Source organism: Citrus sinensis, chromosome 8, assembly GCF_022201045.2.
Source record: "Citrus sinensis cultivar Valencia sweet orange chromosome 8, DVS_A1.0, whole genome shotgun sequence".
Taxonomy (NCBI): domain Eukaryota; kingdom Viridiplantae; phylum Streptophyta; class Magnoliopsida; order Sapindales; family Rutaceae; genus Citrus; species Citrus sinensis.
Window position 1 is genome coordinate 6,349,955 of NC_068563.1, and position 21,898 is coordinate 6,371,852.

Here is a 21,898-nt window from a genome sequence, read left to right on the forward strand (position 1 = left end):
TATAGTATCTGACCGGGATACACGATTTCTTAGCCATTTTTGGAAGACATTATGGAAATTGACTAACACTCGCCTGAATTTTAGTAGTGCTTACCACCCACAAACAGATGGTCAAACTGAAGTTGTCAACCGCTCTTTAGGAAACCATCTACGTAGTCTAGTTGGCGATAACTTGAAGATGTGGGATCAAAAGTTATATCAAGTCGAGTTTACTTATAACCGTGCAGTTAAGCGTAGTACTGGTTTAAGCCCTTTTCAGGTAAATTACGGATATAATCCACGAGCTCCCATTGACCTGGCTCCAGTTCCAAATTTAGTTCGCAAAAGCGGTAAAGCAAAAGACTTTATTGAGCAGCTTCAGAAGATTCATGAAACTACGCAAGAGTCTTTGAAGCAGACGACCGAAGGTTATAAAATTATGGCAGACAAAAAACGTCGAGCTTTGGAATTTCAAGTGGGAGATTTTGTTTGGGTTATCCTAACTAAAGATAGATTCTCAGTTGGTGAGTATAATAAACTTTCTGCCAGGAAAATCGGCCCTTTAGAGATTATAGAGAAGATAAATCCTAATGCCTACAGATTAAAGCTTCCTAGTCATATCCGCACTGCAGATGTATTTAATGTTAAGCATCTTATTCCTTACAGAGGTGATCATGATGAAGATGTTGCTGACAATCCGAATTCGCGGGCGAATTCTCTCCACCCTGGGGGGAATGATGAAGAGTAGGAATCCATATTATACTAGGATTAGTTTCCTTATTAACTAAAGTTTAAGACTTTTAAATTCCTTTCTAATTTAGAATTTTGTTTCCCTTTCAATTTAGGATTTTGTTTTTCCTTCATGAATTAGGATAATTACTACTACTATAAATAGCTCCCTCTTGTAACCTTTGAAGGAGAGAATTTTGAGTTTAATAATATTTCAATTTTCAAATCTCTTTGTGAGTATTTGAACAGTTAATTCTTGATATTCTACGGAATCAACGAGTCTTAACCCCTAAATTCACGGTATTCTTTTGAATCAACGTGAATTTAGTTGTTCTTTTGTTCCGGTATTCTCTAGAATCAACGGAATATTTTGAACATTAAACTTCCGCTGCATCACTTTTATTCTACTGAATAAATTTCACAATTTAAATTAGAAAAGGATACAATTTAATAATTAACTATTTTCTGAACTATTTGAATTATCATTTGTATCGGTCCCAAAAGCATAACATTATTGTGAGTAATGTATCCTACTTGCAAAATAAACGGCGAAATGCGGTTTGGGGACGGATTATCGAGGTATTTGTTAATATTCGGAAATGAGAAGAAAAGGTCAAATAAAATTTTAACTTATTATTATTATTATTTTTAAAGATTGTAACTCAGATGATTAGACAAATAAAGGAGCTAAAGGCCACTTGGCGGCTTCACTAGGAGCTGTTTGAGTTTAAACCGTACCCATCGCAAGTACTAGGGCCTAAACTCTCCAATTGATCACCAACCCAGCAATGCATGTGCACATAAAATTCTATTTTGGTAATTCTTTTCTTCTTCTTTAACCCCAAATAATCAAAAGCTCTCCAATGGCTTTCGTATCCACAACTCGTTCACTTCATTTTACTTCAATTTCAATATCAGCTCTTAGATTTAATTTCTCATCTTCGTTCCCTCATACCGGAAAACCCAAATCTTCAATTTCGGAAAATGAACCCTCGTATCCGACCACAACAGCTAAACTGAAGGAGTCGCTACGACTGACGGTCAAAGACCGAGCCTCACTCAAAAAATTCCTCAGAGAAAGGTTCAAATCATCCGGTGAAGGTGATATTACTACTATTACTCCTAATGAAGCCTTTTGTATCTTTGATTACATGCTCAATATGCGCCCTTCTCCGCCTCCTCTCACTTCCTTCAATAGTTTGTTTGGTTGTCTTGCTAAGACTAAACATTATGATACTCTCGTTTCACTCTTCAAGAGACTCAATTCAACTGGGTTGTTTCCAGATCGTTATACTTACAATATCTTGATTAACTGCTTTTGCAAAATGGGTCGAGTTTCTCATGGTTTTGTTGTTCTTGGGAGGATCCTCAGGTCTTGTTTTACTCCAGATGCTGTGACCTTTAATTCTTTGATTAAAGGTTTGTGTGCGGAGAGTAGAATAATGGAGGCTGCCGCATTGTTTACGAAACTTAGAGTGTTTGGTTGTGAGCCTAATGTTTTTACATACAATACTTTGATTGATGGATTGTGTCGAACTGGCCATACAATTGTTGCTCTAAATTTATTTGAAGAGATGACTAATGGAAATGGGGAATTTGGTGTTGTTTGTGAGCCAAACACTGTTACATGCACTACTATTATAGATGTTAGAATTGATGATTCAGATTGGTGTGCGTCCAGATGCTTCTGTCTATAACACATTAATGGACGGGTTTTGCTTGACAGGTAGAGTTAATCGTGCGAAGGAACTATTTGTTTCTATGGAGAGTATGGGTTGCAAACATACTGTTTTTAGTTACAGTATTTTGATAAATGGTTACTGCAAGAATAAGGAAATAGAGGGAGCGTTAACCCTTTATAGTGAAATGCTCTCTAAAGGAATTAAGCCAGATGTTGTTATATATAACACCTTGTTTATTGGCCTTTTTGAAATACACCTGGTTGAGCGTGCTTTCAAGCTGTTTGATGAGATGCAATGTGATGGCGTGGCAGCTGATACCTGGGCATATAGAACCTTTATTGATGGGCTCTGCAAGAATGGTTATATTGTAGAGGCAGTTGAACTATTTCGTACTTTGAGAATTCTCAAGTGTGAACTTGATATTCGAGCCTACAACTGCCTCATTGATGGATTATGTAAATCCGGCAGACTCGAAATTGCATGGGAACTATTTCGTAGTTTGCCTCGTGTAGGCCTAATGGCAGATGTTGTAACATATAACATCATGATCCATGGGCTTTGTAATGATGGGCAAATGGACAAGGCACATGGTTTATTTCTTGATGTGGAAGCAAAGGGTTTGGAACCCAATTTTGTCATATTTAATACACTTATGCTGGGTTTCATCCGCTGTAATGAGACATCAAAAGTTATTGAACTCCTTCACAGAATGGATAAGAGAAATATAATGCCAGACGCATCTATACTCTCAATTGTTGTGGACTTGCTTGTTAAGAATGAAATTAGTTTAAACTCGATTCCACAATTCCAGAGACACAAGTAAGTCAATGAGCTGAATGCTGATTTACTTGCATGTATTTTCTGCCTAAAATCTGGATCTGGAGAATCCCATTCTTATTACAACACGTGAAGTATTGTTGCGTAGTGATGGCATGTCCCAGGTTCTGTTCATAGATTCTGTTTGCAGATATGGATGACTCATCAGATAAGTTTCAAAGTCTGGCAACTTTTTGTTGTAAAATTACTTTTTATTATTCAGGTCATATGTTTTCCGTCTATAATGCATCTTTTTCATTAGCTGGAAGTGCAAAGTTTTTATGCTCTTTCTGTGTGACCACTTTTTCTTCTCTAAATAGATAAAATGGCATCTAGTTTTTCATTTGTGAGGCTACTAGGTCTATGCTGAAACTTTCTGTTAGTTAAATTGATTGTCTTTGATATCTAGAACTTCTAGTTGAACTAATTTGTACTTTGAGTATATGAGATTGCTGGCTGTAATGGGAATTGATGCCAAATTAATTATGCATCAAGTTTTTCAACGTGTTCATCTTTTATTTCTGTTCACATTTTGGCTCTGGACATGCTGGATTGTTTTTGGTTTCAGTGATACAAAACATCTAACTAATTGTCCAAAGTTTTTCATTCCTTGTGACATAGCATTCAATTGAATGGTGACTCATGAATCATGATTGTGTGTTTTGGTATTTGTATACTATGTATTGGCAAGACAAAGTTTGTTGAAACTGAGAAACTTTTTTCCGCCTTCCATTCTTGTTTCATATTCTTATGCTAACAAATCTTGATCATGATGAGTCTCCTCTTTTCTTTACAACCCCCATATAAAGTCTTGGCCATAAGCCTCAAGGCCTATTGGCTATTGCAGCAGTGAGTTCACTCTCTGGAATCAAATCTTTCAAATACGAGGAAATTTGAAAAAATTGCAAATGTCTACAAAGCAAATGATCGAAAGGTCCTTTTTGTTATCACTCACACAACATTACTCAGACTTTGTCAGAGTATCCATGTTTTACAGTTGGTCCTGTTGTGCAAACAGCATTTCTGATTATTCCAGAAGACAATTCTTCGGAGCATGTATTTGAGATGCATGTAGAGCGTTGGAATTATATGATTAATTCTCTTTAATTTCCAGCCATAGTTCTATGCAGGCCAGTTAATCCCCTTTTTTGTACCCCCCCCCCCCCCTTCCTTTTTTGCTATGGACTGTATTTCCTTTTTTTTCTAGTTTTTACTTGCGTTGACAATTTGAGCTTGCTGTCTTGTGGTTTTAGAACCTGCTAAAGTAAGCGTACTAGTGACAATGAAGAAGGGGAAGGGTTTACTCGTCATTTTCTTTTTGAAAGCAAAGCGTTTAATGTGGTGATTTTTTTTTTATCTACGTTGTGAAAAAATTTGACTGATTTTGAAGATCCTTAAAGATCGTCCATCTTGGTTCTGGCATTGTTGCAGCCTTGAAGTTTGCAAAACGATTCCTGCTGGATAAATTGAACAGCTGCCTCTTTGATGGATTATGTAAATCTGGCAGACTTGAGTTTGCATGTGAATTGTTTCGTAGTTTGCCTCGTCCAGTCCTAATGGCAGATGCTGTAACATATAACATCATGATCCATGGGCATTGTGACGACGGCCGAATGGATAAGGCACATGATTTATTTATTGAAATGGAAGAAAATGCTGTGGCACCCAATGTGATCACATTTGGTACGTTTATCCATGGTTTTAGCCAAATCAATGAGCCATCAAAAGTTATTGACCTTCTTCACAAGATGAGGGAGAAAAAAGTGATGCCAGATGCATCTATAGTTTCAATTGATGTGGACTTACTTGTAAAGAATGAAATTAGTCTGAACCCGCTTCCGTCATTTCCTGTCCAAGAGCGACAGGGGGAAATTGATGGGTCAAATGTCAAGTTGTAGCAGCATGTGCTTTCAGCCCAAACTCCTGATCTGCAGCATCTCATTCATGTTACAAAATGACATGTCGCCTGGTGACAGCATGTTCTCTACGGTGCTGTTAATGGATTCTGATTGTTCTTGTGATCTGGAGAGTTTCATTCATATTACAGATCCTGATCAGGACGAGCTAGCATATGTGATCACCAACTGTACATGGTTGTTAATCCCCTTTTTTGTAACCAACCCCCCCTCCCTCTTCATCATTTATTTCTGTTAACAATTAATAGCACAGCTTGTCTTCGCAGCTTCATTGGTTCCTCTCAAAAATAATCTTGTAAAGGCAATTTTTTTTTGGCATGGTAAATGCTAGATTGTTTGTGGTCTGAATGATACTACACATCTAAGTAATTGCCCAAATTTTTTGTTCCTTGTTACATGGCATTCAATTGAATGAGGACTCGTGATTGTGTGTATTGGTATTTCCGTATTTGTTATACTATGTATTGGCAAGACAAAGTTTCTTGAAACTGACAAACTTTTCTCTATGAAGATTGAAGACAATATGGTAAGATAAAATTTATCAAAAGCATATATGCTTGCCAGGGATGGACCTTTGATTATTAGTCCTCGCCTTTCGTTCTTGTTTCATATTCTTCTGCTAACAAATCTTGATCACGATGAGTCTTCTTTTTTTATAAAAATAAAAACCCACACGTAAAGTCTTGGCCATAAGCCTCTAGACCTATTGGCTGTTGCAGTGGTGAGTTCACTCTCAGGAATCATATCTTTCAAATTCGAGCGAATTTGAAGAAGCTCGAATTTGAAGAAATTTCAAATGCCTACAAAGCAAATTGCGTAAAGGTCCTTTCACTTATTATTGGAGAAGACCATTTGTTGAAGCATGTATTTGAGATGCGCGGAGAACCTTTGGAATTATATGATTAATTCACTTTAATCTCCAGCCATAGTTCCATACAGCCCAGTTAATCTTTTTTTTTTTTTTTTTGGCTTTTGGATTTTGTTTCCTTTATATATAAAGGAAATCGGGACTCAATTGTTGGGAGTCCAATCACTTTTTTCTCTTTTAACTTGCTATTTTTGTTGTCCGAAATTATCTGAAGTTCCATGCATGCTCCAATAGAACAAATAATACAGGTTATGATCGACTTTTTTTTTTTTTTATTTTCCAAATAAAGGAACCACCTGCATCAATACTCCATAAGCAAGTTTTTTTTTTGGCTGCACCTTATATTTGTCACACTCCTTGTACTAGTGCCCAATGAAACCACAATAGAAGCAAAAATCTGACAATCACTCATATACTACTGTAATTGGAACATCATCTTCACCTTCAAGTTCTAAATAAATAATTTTCTTCAGTGGTTGTGTGATATCAATTGAGATGCTTACTCTGGCATACTGACCAATGCACTCTTCTTCCTCGTCCGCATCAACTTCTTCAACTATACCAATTGCCTCTCCCAACGCTCTGATTATTTGCTGGTCTATACACCCAACTGGGATACTATGAAGTTGTACCCAAAGGCAGCATGAGTAAATGATTGTTTTGTTATTTCCCCAATTCCATTTGCCTTTTTTAGATAGGGCTGGGCAAATAACCCGACCCGATCCGATCCGAAAACAATCGGGTTCGGATCGGATCGAGTTTTTAACATAACCCGATCGGATTTAATTTCGTCAACCCGATCCGATTCGAAAATCCGATCGGATTTGGCTATTGAAAAAAAAAATAAAATAAAACACCCACACACAAAGGGGTGAAAAACACAACACTGACACTCAAACTCACTGACACACACCCACCCCTCATCCACACACACACACTGACACACCCACCACCCACCCCCCACCCCCCATCCACAAAAAATCGCAATAGATAGCCTTTTACTCACATTTCAGATTTCACAGCCTCACGCTTCACTCTTTTCTTTGGTTCTTCTCCAGTTTTCACCCTTAAATCTTCACAGCCTCGCTTTCTTCTTTTTAAGTCTTCACTCTTCAGTTTTCACAAATCGATTTCTCACACAATCGGGTTTCACAGATCGGGTTTCAGTCACAAAAGCAAACCGATGGTCACTCAAAGACGCAGCGCAAGAACCGAAGATCATTTGCAGACACAGCCACCGGATCTGTGGTTCCGTCCGTCACCAAGTTTCTCGCCTCCAAGCTCCACTTTAACCCAGCAACCTGACTTCTCCAACCCGCAACCCGAGCCTTGTGTTTTGAAATTTTGATGGTTTTTCTTGATGTTGTGATTATTATCATATATAAATTGTAAAATTTTAATGTTCACCAGCCAATGATAAAGAAAATCAGTTATAAAGAAAGCTGTAATGTATTTTTTTTCCAATGATGGGCATAAATTTTTTCACTTTCTAGTCCAAACTAATTTTAATCCGAATCCGATCCGAACTGAACTCAACCCGATTTTTTGACCCGATCCAAATATATATTCGGATCGGATCGGATCGGATTACAAGTTCGGATTGAATTCGAATGAATTTCTGCCCAACCCGAAATTCGATCGGGTCGAACCGAACCCAATCCGAATTCGATTTTGCCCAGCGCTACTTTTAGAACTATCAGAGGTCGTTCAAAATGTCATGGCCCACTTGATAAATTTCTCATCTTATCAACTTCAAAGGCAAATTTAACTTATTCTGCTATTCTGCATACTTGTTGTAATGCTCACTTAAGACCCTCTCTAGTAACTCCTCTTAGATGTAAGACTTTGCCCAGCAGACAACCCTCAACTAGCTCTCTCGCATTCCCTTCCATGACATTACCAACAACTACTTTGCTCTCTTTTCCTTCTTCTAATGTAATAACTTTACACTTGCGGATTAGTTCTTCTGTTTCCATGAGGCACTAAAATATAAATCCACTGTGATAACTCTTGAGTATCTACCACTTCCTCTGTAATTAAGACTCAACAACTTAGATGAAAAACTTAAAACTAAAAGAGACACCCAACACGTGAGCGACTTTTGCAATCTTATAGGCTACTACCCTTTCATTCTAGATTCTCACTCAAAGAGAGAGAACCTGTGAAGAAAGACTTCTACAGGTAGGAGAGCACTTACACAGTAGATTATTTATATTTCTTTGGACTGACTTTTTTACTTTATTAAAGACAAAAACAACATAAACAAAGACAAAAGATTAACAAAAGCATCAATTGCCAAAGAGTTGAGAGTATTATTATATTTTAGGAACTTAGGTTATGACCAACTTAAAAGAAGCAGTTAGGGCTTGTTCGGTACCGTTTTAAAAGCCTTATTTTCATTTTTGTTTTGGGAGTATAAATATAATACATATTCAGCAGGTTGAATCCAAAAAAATAAATTATAAAACAAATAATTGATATTCACTTTTACAGTTATAAAATTAAGAACCTGTTGAACATGTTCTCAAACAAATTACAAATTAAATTAAAAAAATAAACCCCAAAACAAAATCTAAAAAGTTATCTTTCTCTCCCAAAATCTTATCCCCTCCCTCTCGTTATCTCTTCACAACACTTCCTTCTTCATGGTTGATACTTCTCCTTTAACCACAACCCACATGAACTGTGCACCGATCTCTCTCTCCCCTTCCTATTTATCTAGGTCTACTTCAATGCTCTCTTCCTCTCGGTGGATGTTACTTGTTCATCAACTGCAATCCATTGTCGCAAGGTACTACGTCTGAATATTTGACCAAAAACATGTCAGGACAAAGTGATGTCTATCATGGTTTATTGCTGCAAGTGCATTATTTTCTTTGTACTAAAGTGAATCTTTGATGTATTTATTAAATTTGGTGGAGCAATCTTAGTTAATTTTGATTATTTATATATGCATTTAATTTCATTTTTAATAATTCATGTGCAGGAAATATGGATTCTTGGCTTTGCTTGGACTGATGGTTTGCGCAATTTCATTTGGAATCAATCAGCTTCGAGGATAAACTCTTGAAGTTCATCCTTTCTTGTGCATGGGACTTGCTTTTCTTCCATCCAACTTTTTTGTTCTCTTTTTCTATGGTAGCAGTTTTTTGTTTTGTGTTGGTGGGAAACTTCATGCTGCATTTTTGTCAAACTCTGTTGACATACCCTAATCAGTACTGACTTTGCTGCATGGCGAAAGCATAAGCTCATAGTTGACATTGTTGTTATTAGAGCTTGTTTCCATAAAATAAGTGTAATTTGAAAGTACATTGTACCCTATTGAATTTGAATTATCCCCAACAAGTGTTGATGCATGATGTCTATCATGTAATTTTTTTTATAATTATTTTGTTTAAATTATATGTGTTGTAATATATAACTTAATTATAGTGTAAAAACAATGGCAATGTAATTTTTTGTATTAATGCTAATACTAAAACTTTATCATCATGAAATTTTTTATAATTATTTTATTTAAATTATTTATGATATGTTTGCGTATTAATTAAATAAACAATTAGTTTTTACTAAAAACTATGACTTACATGTTTAGTAAAAATTGTTCATGAAAATAGTACTACAAAACACATTTTCTCTGATTTTATCTTTTTCAATTGTGTTTATCAAACACATGTTACTGTTTTCAATTTTAAAATACAAGCTATAGAAAATGATATCAGATGCCTATTTAATTCAAAATGATGCAACTGCAAAACACTATTTTTATTCTCATTTTTGTTTTCAGAAAATACTAATTCAGAAACGATAACAAACAAGAACTTAGTTTTAGTACGAATAATGTTGTGTTAGTTTTACATGCTTACATGCACCCTTAGATTTATTAGAAGTATCAACCCAACCCCCTAGTTACCGTTGACTGATATTTAACCCGTTGACTGATGTTAACTCTTGAAAGTAACTATAACATTTATATTGTAATCTCACTTTATTAACTAATAAATTTTAAAAATATAAACAGATCAATAACAACAAAATAATTAAAGTTGAAATCCAAGAAATTACCTAAAAACCATACATGAAAACCAAAATGCATAAAATTTCATTAATTTAAGTTGTGACAATGAGTAGTCCACATTATATGCAAAAACTTGTTGTGAAAATTTTAATATACTCGCAAGCGCACGAATCTAGAGATAGAAAAGTGGTAACGAGGTCGATCCTACAGGGATTGTTATAAATTGAAAAGTCTAATTTAAATCTAAAATTAATATTAATTCTAACCTAGTTGAGCAAATTGAGTTTTAAGAGAAATTAAACTAATTAAACTAAGAAAACAATTAAAGTAAATGAGAATTTAATGAGATAAAAATTACCAAGGTTTCGGAATCCACCACTATTCAATTAGTAATTATCTAAATATTAATTAATCCCCAATTTTAGAGTGACAACTCGAAATCAATCTATGTCATCTCATGGATATAACAATTAAGCCCAAGTAATTAAATCTAATGTAGGTTCTTTTTCTACTTAATAATACGATATCTAAGTATCTCATGTAAACATATTGAATAACAAAGAGTCAAAGTTTACTAAGCACTCTATGTAAACAATTTAATGAAAGACATAGAGTCAAAAATAATCATGTATAAACTTTATAGATCCAAGCATAGAATTAATCGAATATTAATCCTAACAATCAATAATGCATGACAGAATTGATGAAAAGATTTTATTAACATCCAATTAATCATGTGAAATAAAAACCATAATCATCAAAGAACATATATAGGGAATTAATTAAATAAAAAGATAATTATTTCATTGAATAGGGTTTCATCCTTAACCTCAGTATAAGAAAATTAGCTAGACATACTTGAATTGTGAGCAACAAAAAAAATAAAATCAGCCATGGAAGCCGAAATATTGCTACTGCCGATTGCTCTCTTCCAGCCTTTTGTTTCTGTCCTCTGGCCGCCTCGCTCTCCAAAAGCCAAAACTCCCTTTTATAATCTTTGAAATGGGCCCCATCTCTTAAATCCTAAAGCCAAAAGGCTTGCCTTTTATTTCCTTTAGCTCTCACACGTGACCACCTTTGGAATTGCTTTAAGATTCCTTTTCCAATTATGAAAGCCAAGTGCGGGTCCCATTTAAATTGCTTTCCAAATATTACAAAGCCATGCACGTGTAACTTAACTAAGCTAAAGCCAATGTTATGCTTAAATTCTTCTTCATGTGCTAGATCAATTAATTTACTAGCTTCGGTTTCCTCGGCTTCACTTCCACATGCATGTATGTCTAATTGCTTCTAAAATCAATTAATTAACGCTTCCAAAATTGAGCTCCCTTATATCCTTTTTTATCCATAATCTTCAATTAATCCCCTATTCAATAAAATAATTTAATTAATTAAAAATAACAAATAAAAATAACTAGTAATTATATAATTAAGGGTAAAATATGTATATAAATTATGCTCATCAAATACCCCCAAACTTAGATTTTGCTAGTCCTCGAGCAAAACTAAAATTTAAAACAAAAATAAAAATAACAACACAAAAAGTAAATCCTAACTAAACCACTTTCGCAGGTAATCGAGATTGCATTTAGCACATGCAACAAGCCTTTAAACCCCTAGGCGGCCCTAGTGGACGAGTTATAGTCTCGTGAGGGCTTCAGTGATGATACCCACAAACATCATTTTAAAAAAATAAATAAATTAAATTAAATCAAAAGAACGAAAAACTTTAAATAAACCATGAAAAATAGCCCCAAAGATTGCAAAAATTATATAGCTCAAAGAAAATTTCAAATATTAGCAAAGTTCTAACTTTAATTCAATAGTCAATCCCACCTCTCTTTCGATTCTTGTAGTGTGTGTGTGAAATCAGTTCAATCAAATCCATTCCCAAAATCCTCAACATCAACAGCCTTCGCCTCAAACAAAGAACAGAGTAGGTCAAACTAATCTTATCATCTTGATCTCCAATTTTTTTCTCTCACAGGCTTTTATGTGCATTTTCTTTTGATTTTTTTTTCAGCACATGCACTTGATTTTTTTTTTCTTCTCTTTTTTTTTTTTTCAACCATAGTCAGGAGCTTTCACTCTACCCCTTAAGGTAGCCTTCTTCTCATGGTAGATTATCCTCTACATACTTGTGGTACATAGGCCCAAATTACTCAAGGATAGCTTCACTCTTAAGGGTTATAGGTAGCTATTTCTGACTTTGGTGCCCGTGTATACTATTTTGTATTGTGGAGATAAGAATCAAGACAAACAGTCATTTACTCTATCTAAAATTCTCAACTCAGGCTGCGTCAATATCAAATTTCAAGTCAAAATTACGAAAGAATTGATATTAGTGCTCATGGTTTAAAGAATCTCAATCAAGAGGAACTAACACAAGAATCAAGTATAAACTAAGACAATATTCAACCCTTTCTAAAAACCATATTCATTGTCAATCAAATTTTTATCATTGGCTTTTCACATAAAAACAAAAAACAACAAATTTTTTTTTTAATTTTTATTTAAAATTTTCAATTTTTTTTTTGTTTTTGTTTTTGTTTTTTTAACAAACAAAACACACACTATTCCCACCCCCAAACTTATTTGGAACATTGTCCTCAATGTTGCACAAACAAAAGATATGCATGCAAACAAATGAAAGAAATAATAATAATAATAATAATAATAATAATAAACATAAATAATAAAAAGAAAGTTGGAGAGAACACACCTGGATGGGCTGGGAAAGCTTTAAAAAAAAAGAACAACTAAAAAGAAAACATTAGAAAAGAAAAATACTAGAAAAGAAAAACAAACAAAGAGAAGAAAACCTACTATTAAAATAAAACAAGAGTGCAAAGATGGACATAATTAATCCTGATAAACAGGATCATCTAAAAGTATCTCCTCAACTTCTGGTGTTCTTAACTCTAAAAATGATTTCAATCTTTGCCCATTGACCTTAAATAAATCACCATTTTTAGGGTTTTCAATCTCAATTGCTCCATAAGGGAAAACAGTACGAACTATAAAAGGACCAGACCATCGAGAACGTAACTTACCTGGAAAGAGATGCAATCGGGAATTATATAAAAGTACTTTCTGACCTGGTGTAAAGGCTTTTCTCAAAATGTGTTTGTCATGAAAGACTTTCATTCGCTGTTTATAAATCTTGGCATTCTCATATGCATCATTCCTGATCTCTTCAAGTTCTGCTAGTTGTAATCTTCTCTTGGAACCAGCCTGCTGCATGTCAAAATTGAATTTCTTGATCGCCCAATATGCACGATGCTCCAACTCTACTGGCAGATGACATGCTTTTCCATACACAAGTCGATAAGGTGACATCCCAATTGGTGTTTTAAAAGTAGTCCTATATGCCCACAATGCATCATCAAGTCTCAAAGACCAATCCTTTCTATCTAGCCTAACTGTTTTCTCTAGAATCTGCTTGATCTCTCTATTAGAAATCTCTACTTGGCCACTGGTTTGAGGATGATATGGGGTGGCAACCTTATGTGTAATGGAATATTTGTCCAAAAGAGTTTTGAAAGGTTTATTGCAAAAATGGGTGCCACCATCACTAATGATTGTTCTAGGGAAACCAAAACGAGACAGAATATTACTCTTCAAGAATTTCACTACAACCCTATGATCATTGGTTTTGCATGGAATAGCTTCAACCCACTTCGACACATAGTCCACTGCAACCAATATATACTGATAACCAAAAGATGGAGGAAAAGGTCCCATGAAATCAATACCCCATACATCGAAGATCTCAACCACAAGAATAGGATTGAGTGGCATCATGTTCCGCTTTGAAATGCTACCCATACGTTGGCACCTATCACACAAAGAACAGAAAATATAAGCGTCATGAAAAAGAGTAGGCCAATAAAAACCACACTGTAAAATTTTTGTTGCTGTCTTTTTAGCACTAAAGTGGCCTCCACAAGCTTGTTCATGGCAAAATGAGATAACACTTTGAATTTCATTATCGGGAACACATCGCCTAATAATCTGATCAGCACAATATTTAAATAAATAGGGATCATCCCAAAAGAAATCTTTCACTTTAGATAAGAACTTTGTTCTATCTTGCTTAGTCCAGTGCTCTGGGATTTGACCTGTAGCAAGGTAATTAACTATATCAGCAAACCATGGTACGACATTTACACTCATAAGTTGCTCATCTGGGAAAGACTCATTCAAAGGTAAAGATTCTGGAATAAATTTAAGATCAAGGCGAGATAAATGATCTGCTACAACATTTTCAGAACCTTTTTTATCTCTAAATTCAATGTCAAATTCTTGTAAAAGCAACACCCAACGAATCAATCTTGCCTTGGCATCTTTCTTAGTAAACAAATATTTTAAAGCAGCATGATCAGTAAAAATAATCACTTTACAACCTATAAGATAAGATCTGAATTTATCAAGTGCAAACACCACAGCTAGCATTTCTTTTTCTGTAGTTGAATAGTTCAACTGTGCATCATTGAGTGTCATACTAGCATAATAAATCACATAAGGCACACGATCTAATCTTTGTCCTAAAACTGCTCCTACAGCATAATCAGATGCATCACACATAATTTCAAACGGCAAATCCCAATTAGGTGGCTGAATGATAGGTGAAGAAGTCAACAATTTCTTAAGCTTTGCAAAACCATCAAGACAAGATTCATCAAAGATAAAAGGTGCATCCTTAACAAGTAAATTGCATAAAGGTCTAGAAATTTTACTAAAATCTTTAATGAATCTTCTATAAAAACCAGCATGTCCAAGGAAAGATCTTACTTCTTTTACAGATTTGGGATGTGGAAGATTAGAAATTAAATCCACCTTAGCTTTGTCGACTTCTATTCCTTTGCTGGAAATTATATGACCAAGAACAATACCTTGTTTTACCATGAAGTGACATTTTTTCCAATTTAGAACCAAGTTCTTTTCTTTACATCTCTGCAAAACTAATGTTAGATGCTGCAAACATTCATCAAAAGAATCTCCATAAACAGAAAAATCATCCATGAATATTTCAAGAAATCTCTCAACCATATCAGAAAAAATACTAAGCATGCATCTTTGAAAGGTAACAGGTGCATTGCATAAACCAAATGGCATTCTCCTATATGCAAAAGTTCCAAATGGACAAGTAAAAGTAGTTTTCTCCTGGTCCTCTGGAGCTATAGGGATCTGATTATAACCTGAATATCCATCTAGAAAACAATAAAAATCATGACCTGCAAGTCTATCAAGCATTTGATCAATAAATGGAAGAGGAAAATGATCTTTTCTTGTAAATGAATTCAATTTTCTATAATCAATACAAACACGCCAACCTGTAGTTACTCTAGTGGGAATTAATTCATTATTAGCATTAGTAACTACTGTAATACCAGATTTCGTAGGAACAACTTGCACAGGGCTAACCCAAGAGCTATCTGAAATAGGATAAATAATTCCTGCATCTAATAATTTGATTACTTCAGCTCTTACCACTTCTTTCATGTTAGGATTTAGCCTACGTTGCATCTCCCTAATAGGTTTAGCATTTTCTTCAAGATGAATACGATGCATGCAATCTACTGGATTAATACCTTTAATATCAGCAATGGTCCATCCTATTGCCTCCTTATGCTCTTTTAGAATACCTAACAACTGACCTTTTTGCTCAAGATCGAGGGAAGAAGAAATAATAACAGGTAGAGTGTCAGATTCTCCCAAGAATGCATATTCCAAAGTGTCGGGCAGTGCTTTGAGTTCCAATTTTGGTGGTGCCTCCGCAGGTGGGCCAATTTTCTTCTCAGAATGAGGCAGTAATTCTAACCTTGCCTTCCATTTAGTTGTGTCCGTAATTAGAGGTGCATCAAGTAAAGCGCTGACTTCTGCAATTGCACTGTCATCATTAAAAGATAAATCAGGATGAGTTAGACATGCCTCTAATGGATCATCATTATGATTTGAAATGAATGAATCTTCTACTAATTCCTCTATCATATTCGCGTCAACAAATTCATCTTCTTCTTGTGGCTGCTTGGTAACATTAAAAATATTCAATTCCATGGTCATATTACCAAAAGATAGCTGCATGTTTCCATTCCTGCAATTAATAAGAGCATCAGCTGTAGCTAAGAAAGGACGACCTAGAATAACTGGAGTGTGTTTCTTAGGATCATGTACATGCTGAGTATCAATAACGATAAAATCAACAGGATAATAAAATTTATCAATCTGTATCAACACATCCTCTATAATACCACGAGGTATTTTCATTGACCTATCAGCAAGTTGCAAAATAATAGAAGTTGGCTTTAATTCCCCTAGTCCAAGTTGCATGTAAACAGAGTAAGGCAAGAGATTAACACTAGCGCCTAAATCCAATAATGCTTTATCAAAACATTGGTTCCCTATAACACATGAGATAGTAGGAGAACCAGGGTCCTTAAATTTTGGTGGCATTTTACATTGAAGTAAATTGCTAGTTTGTTCAGTTAAAAACGCCTTTTTAGTGACATGCAAATTTCTCTTTTTAGTGCATAAATCTTTCAAAAACTTTGCATATGAAGGAACTTGCTTAATAGCATCGAGTAAAGGGATGTTTATACTTACCTGTCTGAAGATTTCCATAATCTCACCTGTTGAAGTCCCTTTCTTTACCTTTGTTAACCTTTGAGGAAAAGGAGCCTTGGGAATGTAAGCTGGCGGGCCACTCTCTTCAGGATCATTTGGTGATGAGTCTTGTGATGGAACTGAATCTGAAGAAGTAGGCTCAGATATCTTCCTTATTTGAACCTCTACTTTGTTGTCAAATAATTTTCCTCTTCTCAAGGTCATAACAGATTTTGCTTCTTCATGTTGATGGCTTGAACTCGATCCAACTTCGTGCACTCCTTTGAGATTAGGAATTGGTTGACTTGGAAATTTTCCTTTTTCTCTCTCAGCTACAGTAGTTGCTAATTGACCCAATTGATGTTCAAGCTTTAGAATAGCTTGAGTGTTTGACTGAAAAGCTTGTTGGGTTGACTGAATGAAACTTTGAAGTGTATCCTCTAAAGAAGGCTTTCTTTGTTGGGGTGCAACAAATTGAGACATAGGTTGTTGGGCAGGAGGATATACTTGGTTAGGATGGACAAATTGTTGATTGGGCATGTTAAATTGTTGTCCTCCTTGGTTTGACAAAGGTTGATTTTGTTTCCAAGAAAAATTAGGGTGATTCCTCCAATTAGGATTATATGTGGATGAATATGGATTATTGGAGGTTTTCTCATATGATTGTAAGGCATGTACCTGCTCAGAATAAGCCTCTTGATAGGCTGGTAATGATGGACAATTCTGTGCTGTATGAGACACGTTAGAACAAATAGCACAAACCTCATTAGCTACACTAGGATGATGATTCATTGATTGGTTCAGAGCTAAGGCATCTACTTTCCTAAAAAGTGTAGCTAGAGTGGATTTCACATCAAAATCATCCTTAACTTCATATAACCCCTTTCTAGAAACTTGAGATGATTTTTCTCTTTGATTTGAAAAATCCCACTGTTGAGAATTCTCAGAAAGTGAATTAAAGAAATCCCATGCAGCCCCTTCATGTAAGTTCAAAAATCTCCCACCATTCATAGACTCTACCATATGACGATTTGACATGGTTAAACCGTTATAAAAGCATTGTATAAGTCTCCATTTTTCAAAACCATGGTGGGGACACTTGAGGAGTAAATCATTGAATCTTTCCCAACACTCGTAAAATTGCTCACCCTCTCTTTGATAAAAATCACTTATCTCTCTCCTAAGGGCATTTGTTTTAGACATAGGGAAAAACTTGGTGAGAAACTTATTACTCAATTCATCCCATGTACTAATAGATCCAGCAGGAAGTGAATTCAACCAAGCTTTTGCTTTGTCTTTTAATGAGAAAGGGAACATACGAAGCTTAATTGACTCATCATTAAAATTTTGAAAACGGAATGTAGAGCATATGTCAAGAAATTCCTTAATGTGCAAATATGGATCCTCTCTCTCTAACCCATGGAAAGATGGTAAAAGTTGAATGACAGAGGGCTTGAGTTCAAAGTGTGTTGCTGTGGTTTGTGGCAACACAATACAAGATGGTTGGTTGGCTGCAAGTGGTGAAAAATATTCTCTAAGGGTTTTCTCTGCTTGCATTGGTGGAAGTATTGGCAATAGTCTATTTGGGTCATCCATCACTTCTAAAGAACTAGTTTGACTACTATCAATTTTCGACTCTCTTTTAACCAAACGATTTGTTAAATCACGTTCCCAAACACTCATAAACTAACTAGACAAGGAAAGAAAGAAAAAAAAAATAAAATAAAACAAATCAACAATAATAAAAATTAAATAAAAGAAATCAAACAACCAAACAATGAATTTAAAGACAAATAAATTTTATTTTTTTTTGTGTTTTTTTTTAATTAAAAAAAATATAAAAGACAATCTAAATTATAACTAGTGGAAGAATCAAATCAACCTAGATTAAACTGACTTTCTAGCACAATCCCCGGCAACGGCGCCAAAAACTTGTTGTGAAAATTTTAATATACTCGCAAGCGCACGAATCTAGAGATAGAAAAGTGGTAACGAGGTCGATCCACAGGGATTGTTATAAATTGAAAAGTCTAATTTAAATCTAAAATTAATATTAATTCTAACCTAGTTGAGCAAATTGAGTTTTAAGAGAAATTAAACTAATTAAACTAAGAAAATAATTAAAGTAAATGAGAATTTAATGAGATAAAAATTACCAAGGTTTCGGAATCCACCACTATTCAATTAGTAATTATCTAAATATTAATTAATCCCCAATTTTAGAGTGACAACTCGAAATCAATCTATGTCATCTCATGGATATAACAATTAAGCCCAAGTAATTAAATCTAATGTAGGTTCTTTTTCTACTTAATAATACGATATCTAAGTATCCCATGTAAACATATTGAATAACAAAGAGTCAAAGTTTACTAAGCACTCTATGTAAACAATTTAATGAAAGACATAGAGTCAAAGATAATCATGTATAAACTTTATAGATCCAAGCATAGAATTAATCGAATATTAATCCTAACAATCAATAATGCATGACAGAATTGATGAAAAGATTTTATTAACATCCAATTAATCATGTGAAATAAAAACCATAATCATCAAAGAACATATATAGGGAATTAATTAAATAAAAAGATAATTATTTCATTGAATAGGGTTTCATCCTTAACCTCAGTATAAGAAAATTAGCTAGACATACTTGAATTGTGAGCAACAAAAAAAATAAAATCAGCCATGGAAGCCGAAATATTGCTACTGCCGATTGCTCTCTTCCAGCCTTTTGTTTCTGTCCTCTGGCCGCCTCGCTCTCCAAAAGCCAAAACTCCCTTTTATAATCTTTGAAATGGGCCCCATCTCTTAAATCCTAAAGCCAAAAGGCTTGCCTTTTATTTCCTTTAGCTCTCACACGTGACCACCTTTGGAATTGCTTTAAGATTCCTTTTCCAATTATGAAAGCCAAGTGCGGGTCCCATTTAAATTGCTTTCCAAATATTACAAAGCCATGCACGTGTAACTTAACTAAGCTAAAGCCAATGTTATGCTTAAATTCTTCTTCATGTGCTAGATCAATTAATTTACTAGCTTCGGTTTCCTCGGCTTCACTTCCACATGCATGTATGTCTAATTGCTTCTAAAATCAATTAATTAACGCTTCCAAAATTGAGCTCCCTTATATCCTTTTTTATCCATAATCTTCAATTAATCCCCTATTCAATAAAATAATTTAATTAATTAAAAATAACAAATAAAAATAACTAGTAATTATATAATTAAGGGTAAAATATGTATATAAATTATGCTCATCAATGAAGGAACAACTTCTATCATTTTACCAAGTTATTAATGTTATGTTTACTTACTGGAGTGGCCGTGAGAAGTATAGATTCCTCCCACTCTAAAGTTTACTTGCATATTCTAAGAGGTGTGGGAATCCCACTCCGTTGATCCCACCCAATTTTGAAGTAGGGAGTGTGATTCCCACTCCCACGAGGGAAGGTCCACTCCCACAACTTTCTTTTTTTACCTTTCTTTTATTAAATTTAATACAATCATATTTAGTAAAATAAAACAAATAACATCATATTTATTTAATAAATATTATTATTTTATTTTATAAAATTCTATTTATTAAAAAGAATAATATTAATCTTATTTAGATAAAATTATTATTATATTTATTTAAAAATAATAGTATTATATTTATTTAATATTAATAATAAATAGTTTATTCTAAGAAACTATTAATTTTGCACTATATTATTAATAATAATGTTTCATTTGTATTGCTCTTATCAATAATTTTTATTTTACATAATTAAAATTAAAACTAATACAAAATTTTGATTTACATAATTAATAATATTAATAATTATTGTTAATTTACAAATATAGTGAAATAAATATTTTATTTCAAATATATTTTTTATTAATTTTGTAATTAAAAGCTACAATTCTTTAAATAAGGGTAAAACCGTAATTTGAAACCATTTACTCCCCTTCTCATTCTAGTGAGCAAAAACAACTTGCTCCCACTCCACACTCTCAATCACAAGGTTCCCACTTCTCAAGATTTCCACTATAATCTAAAATGTAAACACCATCTAAAACGTCAAATAAAATTCTTAATTAAGTAAACCATAAGGTGATTGCGTATAAAAAAAATTAATAATCTTAATTTTCATAAGAATTTATGCTTGTAGTATTACTTTACTTTTTTATTAACCGTTGCTTCAACTTATGGTAGATATTAAGAGAACAATAATAATAGAGCTATAAATGTTTGCGTACTATCAATCAACTTAACAGTATAATTACCAACAAATCCTTAATACCATAAATAATTAAATTATTGGGGTTTTAAAATGACTCTCTAGACTTTGCATGATTTCTTTATATGTAGGTGCCATGGTTCCTATAAGTAATATCAGCCACACTTTTTGTTATTGTTAAAAAAATTTTATAGGTACAATTTGTGAATTTGTACAAAATGTGGTATTATACATTTGAAACATGAACCGACAAGACAATGTTGTGTCAATAATAAAGAAACAAAAAAAAATTGTATAAAATACAGATGTTGTAGTGTAACTTGGATTCTTTTTCTTTATAATTGCACCTATCATGTGATTATCAAAAAAAAAAAAAAGAACTCCTGAGATTTTAAAATTTTGTAATTGCACTATTTTTGGATTATCAGAAGACTTCCTCTCCTTAAAGATGCTCTTAATCCATAAATGGTGGAAAACATAATTCATGAAATGAATTTATTATTTTAGATAAGTTTCAAGTATGCATACCTTTTATAGCTCCATATTGCATAACTCCTCATTTCAATCAATGGATGCATTTGTTTACTTTTTCTTTCTTGTAAATTTTTGAATGGCCGTAATTCTATAAATAATTAATTAAGTGTTATTGTTATCATTATTTTGTAGATGCATATGTGGGGTGGGGACGTTGGGGGGCATGGATCTCAATATAGCAGAGGGCTAGAATATTTATTCTTTAAGAGGAACCAGAACCAACAACAATGCTTTAAGTTCCATTCCATTTTACTTTTGTGCACCAGATTGCATAAACAACATTGATTATCCAAGGTCAAAGTCTCTCAAATACTCTAGTTACAAGACAAAGCATGGGTTAGTAGCGGCCAAAATTTTCTTGCAACGAAAGGCTGGTAAACTGATGACAGCTGCTGGATTGTTTTGGGCCTTAATGGTTTTAATATTATTCTCTTAAAAACATATATGTTGATTAGAGACGAGAGGAAGAAGATGATCTGATTCAGCCAGTTGCAGAAGAAAGAGCACACAGTGGAGTTCAGATT

The 21,898-nt window shown here is 33.9% G+C and overlaps 2 protein-coding genes and 1 non-coding gene across 5 annotated transcripts in view; all 3 read left to right on the plus strand.

Annotated features, from left to right (window-relative positions):
• The window catches only part of LOC107174920 (putative pentatricopeptide repeat-containing protein At1g12700, mitochondrial), a 156,233-nt gene that overhangs the window by 62,042 nt on the left and 72,293 nt on the right, over nt 1-21,898 (plus strand). The window lies entirely within an intron of this gene.
• LOC127899440 (putative pentatricopeptide repeat-containing protein At1g12700, mitochondrial) overlaps nt 1,461-21,898 on the plus strand; it is a 40,447-nt gene continuing 20,009 nt past the window's right edge. For 2 of the 3 annotated variants that reach the window (XM_052432966.1, XM_052432964.1), the window contains exon 1: nt 1,461-2,080. In XM_052432966.1, coding sequence (XP_052288926.1) covers nt 1,572-2,080 — 509 coding nt within the window. In that variant the 5' untranslated portion in view covers nt 1,461-1,571. Of the gene's footprint in view, nt 2,128-21,898 lie in introns of all 3 variants that reach the window. The other variant, XM_052432965.1, reaches the window with a different exon arrangement.
• Nucleotides 17,696-17,802, plus strand: LOC127899514 (small nucleolar RNA R71). Its single transcript, XR_008051391.1, has one exon. It is a non-coding gene; the product is annotated as a small nucleolar RNA R71 (small nucleolar RNA).